This window comes from Carassius carassius, chromosome 40 (assembly GCF_963082965.1).
Source record: "Carassius carassius chromosome 40, fCarCar2.1, whole genome shotgun sequence".
Taxonomy (NCBI): domain Eukaryota; kingdom Metazoa; phylum Chordata; class Actinopteri; order Cypriniformes; family Cyprinidae; genus Carassius; species Carassius carassius.
Window position 1 is genome coordinate 4,644,465 of NC_081794.1, and position 7,380 is coordinate 4,651,844.

The window sequence follows — 7,380 nt, forward strand, 5'->3', positions numbered from 1 at the left end:
CTGCTCCACATGCGCCCCCTGCAGTTTTGGCTGAAAGCGCGGGTACCGCGCGGAGCGTGGGTATCTGGTCGACTGCGTCTCAAGGTCGATCAGGGCTGCGTTACAGCCCTGAAACCCTGGACAGCAAACTACTGGTACCAATCAGGTGTAAGCCTGGGGACTTCCTCGAAAGTGAAGATGGTGTCGACGGACGCCTCCACTTCGGGATGGGGAGCGCTGCTCGAGGGCAGACCGTCCTTTGGCCTGTGGTCAGAATGGGAAAAGCTCCAACATATCAACTGTCTGGAGATGCTGGCAGTGGAGAACGCGCTGACGCGCTTTTGTCCCCGAATCAAGGGCCGCCACGTCTTAGTCCGTTCGGACAACATGTCTGTGGTGTCCTACATAAATCGCCAGGGCGGTCTCGGGTCCCGAAACCTGTACAGGCTGACGGAACGCCTCCTGGTTTGGGCTCAGCGCAACTTGCGCTCGCTGAGGGCAGTTCATGTGCCTGGGCTACAGAATCTGGGACCAGACAGGCTGTCCAGAAACAACATTCCCACGGGCGAATGGTCTCTACACCCACAAACAGTCCGGCTGTTGTGGGAGAGATTTGGCAGGGCGGAGGTGGACCTCTTCGCGTCCCACGAAAATGCTCACTGCCCCGCGTTCTTTTCCAAGAATGAAAGCGCGCTGTCACAGAGATGGCCGTGCTGCCCGCTTTATGCTTTCCCTCCCGTCTCCCTCCTTCCGCAGGTGATAGAACGGGTCAGAGAAACGATATGTTCAATACTGCTTGTAGCACCTTTTTGGAAGAACCAACCATGGTTCTCAGATTTGATGCAGTTAGCAGACATCGCCCCGTGGCCAGTGCCGTTGAGGAGGGACCTCCTCTCGCAGGCCAGGGGCTTGATTTGGCACCCTCAACCGGAGTTGTGGTCCCTCCATGTGTGGGCGCTCAACGGTGGTCGGTGTTCTCCAGCTGGTGCACAGCTCGGGGATGTTCACCCCTTAGTTGTGAGGTGACGGAGGTTCTCTCATTCCTACAGGAGCTGTTGGATAAGGGCAGAGCCCCATCCACGCTCAAAGTTTATGTGGCGGCCATCGCAGCGTTTTCTGAAACAGCGCTCGGTCAGTCAATAGGAAGGAACGATTTGGTCATCCGCTTCCTTAGAGGAGCTAGGAGGCTGAATCCTCCCAGACCTCCGTCAGTCCCTATATGGGACGTCGCGGCGGTTTTGGAGGCCATGAAGGGTCCCCCTTTTGAGCCTATCCAATCGATTAGCCTCCAGCATCTGTCGTTCAAGACAGTATTCTTGTTGGCTCTCGCTTCAGTGAAGCGTGTGGGTGACCTGCACGCGCTCTCGGTGAGCCAGTCGTGCTTGGAGTTTGGGCCTAATGACTCAAGGGTCATGCTCAAACCTAGGCACGGTTATGTGCCGAAGTCCCTCAACACGCCGTTTCGGGCTCAGGTTATTGCCATATCTGCCCTGTCGGTGTCAGGAGAGGATGGAGACTCGAGTCTTCTTTGCCCTGTTAGGGTTTTAAGAGCTTATGTGTCTCGCTCTGCTGTCTTTTGACAGACTGAGCAGCTGTTTGTCTCGTTCAGTGGACGTTCCAAGGGAATGGCTGTTTCGAGACAGACTCTATCCAGATGGATAGTTGACGCCATAGCATTAGCTTACGCTTCCAGGGGCCTTCAGTGCCCACTGGGCGTCAGAGCACACTCCACAAGGGGCGTCGCCTCGTCGTGGGCGTGGTCTACTGGGATCTCCTTGCAGGATATATGTATGGCGGCAGGTTGGGCCTCGCCGTCTACATTTATCAGGTTCTATAACCTGGAGGTTCCCGCCTTGCAAGCAAGGCTGCTGTCGGTATAGTCGAATCAGGGCCCTGATGGGAATTCTGAGTTCGTGAGCGTTATGCGCTGCCGACTGTTATATGGGCAGTATTGCGTAAGACCCGCACTGCCACATTGGTCAGGCCTTGCCTCGACTGTGTGATGTCATATTGCCGCATCCACGGGTGCTACTAGATATGGGACGGAGGGCCCCCCCCTCCTGTCCTGGACTCTCTGTGAGTCCCTCGGGTGACTGTGCACTGTAAATCCTGGGCGTTGCTTCAGGTTTATTGGTGTGTGATCCCTGCGCGCACGGCGTTTTACATGGGGTTCCCGTAGTGTCTTAGCTAAGACGCAGTACGAGAGAACTCTCGTAAGAGAACGTACTCGGTTACTAACGTAACCTCAGTTCCCTCTAAAAGAGTGGCCCAACCCTATAAAAGGAGCTCGAAAAGGCTGACTCACCTGATTTATTTCATCGCCGAAGCGAAGCGCATCAGCGCATGTTGCATCAGCCTGCGCTCGATAGGCTGTGCAGTTGCCGCAGAGCAGCCAATGAGCGAGCGAGCCATCTCGCCTATGGCTGTGTACTGCTGCAAATGCGCTTTACAAAAATTCAAAATTAAGGATAATTTTTTGCTTCAGTATTTCGTGAAAAGAGACTTTTCCCGTAGCGTCTTAGCTAAGACGCAGTACTCGTTCCCTCTTCTAGAGAGAACCGAGGTTACGTTAGTAACCGAGTACGTTTTCACATGGTCCTGGGGCCCCACAAGCCCTTGAGGGCCCATTCTCCTTTCAAAGCCTAAACATCATAGAAACATGGGAGTGGGCTCTTTTGACTTGAATTGAAAAGAGACCAGTTCAACACCCTTGCAGAGAGTACTCCGCTATCATTTTCTTCTATTCTGTTATATGCAAAGATGCAATTGGAAGGACAAGCAAACACCACAAGTATCAGCTAGAACTGACCAACAAAAAGCCTTGCATTGCTTACAGTTTAACTTGTCATTTAAGCATCACTGATCAATGTAATGATTAATTCACTTATGTAACACACGTAAACAAACCAGTTCAATATATATCAGCATGTGCCTATGTAAGCAGTCAAAAGAATGCCTATCTGAGAGCAACAGGTTCCCAGACTGCCAATAATATCTTCTGAATTGTTTTGGTACATTTTTGACCTAGTCTTTCAAAAAGTCAAGAATGACGTAGGTCTATAGATTAATTGCAACACATTTGTTTTGGGAACAAAAGAGACCCAAATACTATTAAAAAAAAGAAATAAACAAACAAACAAAATAAATAAGTAAGTTAATAAACAGCTTGTTATTATTATTTAAATTGAAAAAAAGTAAACTTGTAATACAGTTTTTTATGCCAATTTAAAAAATATATATATATATATACTTAAGTTTAACATTACAGTAAAAATCTAAATACATTGAATTATTTTAATATGCAGGGAAATTATAGCATAATACAAATATCAGGATTAATATTCTTTATGTAACACATTTATGTTTTATTTATATATAAGAATCAGTCATTAATACAAATATCAGGTATACCTAATGTTTTATAATTTATGCAAATATAGATTTTGATTACATTTATTAACATATATTTACATATCTTATTATTAGTAAACATTTTATACACACACACACACACACACACACACACACACACAACACACAATTTCTCTCTCTCTCTCTCTCTCTCTCTCTCTCTCTCTCTCGCTATATACACACACTGTATATGTACATTTATATATATATATATATATATATATATATATATATATATTCACACACAACACACATATTTATTTAGAAATAGAGTTATAGATGTTGACTGAGGCTGGACGTGTTTCTGAGGTCACAGATGAGTTCAATGAGTCACTGCTACGTCTTTTCTAAATCCTTTTTCTAATGAACTTGTTTGTGCGTTATCTCTTCTGACAGGACAAACAAGCTCTTAACTCATGGTTTTTTTTTTTTTTTTTTTGCTCCACTGTGTTTTATTACACATGTGCAAGGTTCAAAGATCGCTTTGTCCATGCGTTGACATGGTGGGCCTGCTAGTATAAAAACCAGAGGCAGGCGCTGGAGGACTATCACTCTTGACGAGCTCTACAACACATAGTGCCGAAGAGAAAGTCTAAACATGAATGCTGTGATGGACACAGTGCACGGGTTTGGAGTGAGTAGCACCCAATACCTGCAGACCCATTACAAAGACGCCCAAGGATGGTTTCTTTTCATCTCCTTTGCGGCAGATCTGAGGAACACCTTCTTCATCTTCTTTCCCATCTGGTTCCATCTGAAAGAATCAGTCGGGATCAAGCTCATCTGGGTGGCTGTGATAGGAGACTGGCTCAATCTGGTCTTCAAATGGTAAGCAAATAAGAGTTTACTGTCAAATTAAATCATGAATTGAAATCTAATGTTGTTCCTTTCATCTATTTAAGGATCCTGTTTGGAGAACGTCCATACTGGTGGGTCCATGAGACTTCCTACTACATCAACAGCTCAACACCGCATATTGAGCAGTATCCCATGACTTGTGAGACCGGTCCAGGTGCGTCTTTCTCCTCTAGAAGTACCACACTGGTCCACTTAAAACCTGTTTTATCACACATCAAAAGAGCACTTTGCTCACTTAGCTGCTTCTTGATGCAGGAAGCCCGTCTGGTCACGCTATGGGCGCTGCTGGTGTTTACTACACATTGGTCACCTCAATTCTCGCCATAATACTGAGCAAAGAGAAGAAATCCTCATCTAAGAGCCTGTAAGTCAATCTTTATCACTATATTTATATAGGTTATTTTACTTTGTGTTTGTTTTAAAATAGATAGTTGCTTCTGCAATATGTTTATGATGTACTATCGTTTTTTTTTTTCTAGATACTTACGTGGTTCACTTTGGACACTCTTCTGGACGGTCCAGGTCTGTGTTTGTCTCTCTCGGGTCTTCATCGCCGCTCATTTCCCCCATCAAGTTTTCGCAGGAGTTATTTCAGGTAGACAGCTCAACAAATCATCATTTCTATACTCTTAAATATAAAGATTCCTAAAGGGGCTTTTAATTTTTTAATTTTTTCATTTATTTTTTCATTTTTCCACAAAAATATTAAGTTGCAAAAACATATTTTCAACACTGACAATAAGAACCATTATAATATAAATTCATTAAAATTCATTAATTAATTCATTAACTGAACAGCATCTGTTCTGAAGGATCATGTGACACTGAAGACCGGAATAAAGATGCTGAAAGTTCAGCTTTGACATCAATGCAGAAATCAATCATTTTATTGATTTATTAAAATAGTAAATGCTTATATCACAATATTAAAATCTATATTTTTGATCAAATAAATGCAGCCTTGGTGAGAATATGAGGCTTTTTGTTTCAAATGTACTAAAAATTTTAATTATTGTAAATTTTTGACTTGTCGTATACCTGTTAAACTGAAGAAGCACAAAAAATGTGTAAATGTATTCTTGAGAATTAATATAGTTATTCTTGTTTTTTCACAGGCATGATTGTTGCCGAGGCCTTCAACAGACAGAAATGGATCTACGGTGCCAGTCTAAAGAATTACTTCAATGTCACAGTGTTCCTGCTCTCTTTTGCGGTGGGCTTGTACCTGCTGCTCAAAGCTCTGGGTGTGGATCTGCTGTGGACGCTTGAGAAAGCCCAGCGATGGTGCGTCAATCCAGCCTGGGTCCACTTGGACACCACGCCGTTCGCCAGCCTGTTGAGGAACATGGGCACCCTGTTTGGTCTGGGACTCGGCCTTCACTCGCCGCTGTACACCGAAAGCAAGAAGAGCAGCAGCGCTCGAGTCAGGATGGCCTGTATCATCACCTCTCTGTCTCTGCTGCATCTCTTCGATACCATCAAGCCTCCCTCACACACGGCTGCCCTCTTCTACCTGCTGTCTTTCTGCAAGAGCGCCACCGTTCCCCTCGTCACGGTCAGCATCATCCCATACTGCATGTCCAGAGCCCTTGGTTTACAAAGCAAAAAACAGCTTTAAGCTGAGAAAGAACTGGAACTGACTGTGAGCAACTACACAATTACTTACAGTATTTCAAACTAGCATGTCTTCCATAGTTCATCCCATCAGTCAAAGGAACACTGCCAATGAACAACTAGCCTGTTTAAATGTGTTTCTAACTAAGGGATGCAGAAACTAAAGCACTGTTATATTACACATTACAATGGTGCATTGTGTGAGATAAAGAACTGTAGTGTTTTTATATTTTAGTGCCTTTGGATCTACATGAAAAGGTCTGTCATTTGACAAAATAAGTGATAAGTTCTTTTTTGAGAACTGAAATTCTAAACTACAGTATATGTATATAGGAGGACAATTTTTGTCCTCCCTAAGAGGTGTATTTTTTTTTAAGTATTTTCTGTAATATTTTATTTTTGGAAATTATTTAGGTCATTTTTAATAAAACACTGAAAATATATCTTGTCTAGTATTGTTGTTTTTATTTGCATTTTTGGTTTCACTTTATTTCTATGGTCCCTTTAACACATTCTGTTGACTAGATCACCTAGATGTCTTATAACTCTCATTAGAATGTTAGTAAAGTATTAGTTGACTGGTTAGGGGTAGACTAAGTCCATATGCATTTGCAAAGTTACTTACAGTCAGTAGAATATCTGAAGTTAGCAAACATTAGCGATTTTTCTGCATTTCTTTGAGTAACATGACCGTTAATATGAACTCATGATTGAATGTAACATAAAACAAATGAATACTTTTCATTTAAATCTTTTTTAATGCCAAAAAAAGGATTACATCTATGTATTTAATGTTTGCTCAGGCAGCCATGTTACCGAGATAATTCATACCCCTTCGTTTGAAGTATAGTCCCAAAAAACCTTTGTTTGAAGGGCTGTCTGGCCCATCCACTACCCCTACCCCTCCAACCAAAAGAGAATCGAGACACCCCTACCCCTTCATGTGAAAGTGCAAAACGGAGGGGTAAGGAAAAGAGGAAGTGCTAAGGGATAGAATTGGGATTGTTTGGGATGCTTTGGATCGGCGTATACGACAGCGTTTTCCAGTTCCTGCCAATATCCAGCAACTTCACACAGCCATTGACGAGGAGTGGACCAACATTCCACAGGCCACAATCAACAACCTGATCAACTCTATGAAAAGGAGATGTGTTGCACTGCATGAGGGAAATGGTGGTCAAACCAGATACTGACCGGTTTTCGGACAACCCCTCCCCACCACCGGACCCCCCAATACAGTAAAACAGTGAACTCTAATCAGCATCTTGATATGCCACACCTGTGAGGTGATGGATTATCTCGGCAAAGGAGAAGTGCTCACTAACACAGATTTAGACAGATTTGTGAACCGTATTTGAAAGAAATAGGCCTTTTGTGTACATAGAAAAAGTCTTAGATCTTTGAGTTCAGCTCATGAAAAATGGGGGCAAAAAAAAAAAATGTTGCGCATTTATAATTTTGTTCAGTGAAGAAATCGCTAAACCCTTTTCTCAAATATTGCCAATTCGAGAGAGAGAG

The 7,380-nt window shown here is 43.3% G+C and overlaps 1 protein-coding gene across 1 annotated transcript; it reads left to right on the plus strand.

The window, feature by feature from the left end:
- Positions 1-3,930: 3,930 nt before the first annotated feature.
- Positions 3,931-6,305, plus strand: g6pc1a.2 (glucose-6-phosphatase catalytic subunit 1a, tandem duplicate 2). The gene is made up of 5 exons (XM_059531789.1): positions 3,931-4,218; positions 4,293-4,402; positions 4,504-4,612; positions 4,728-4,843; positions 5,364-6,305. Exons 1-5 carry the CDS (start codon positions 3,989-3,991, stop codon positions 5,864-5,866), a joined length of 1,068 nt encoding a protein of 355 aa, XP_059387772.1. The 5' UTR covers positions 3,931-3,988; the 3' UTR covers positions 5,867-6,305.
- The last annotated feature ends 1,075 nt before the right edge of the window (positions 6,306-7,380 follow it).

Excerpts from the sequence above, each read along its gene's own strand:
- g6pc1a.2 (XM_059531789.1), top strand. The coding sequence starts at position 3,989 with ATGAATGCTGTGATGGACACAGTGCACGGGTTTGGAGTGAGTAGCACC. Across the intron at positions 4,403-4,503 it reads GACTTGTGAGACCGGTCCAG|GAAGCCCGTCTGGTCACGCT; the intron begins GTGCGTCTTTCT and ends TTCTTGATGCAG. Across the intron at positions 4,613-4,727 it reads AAATCCTCATCTAAGAGCCT|ATACTTACGTGGTTCACTTT; the intron begins GTAAGTCAATCT and ends TTTTTTTTCTAG.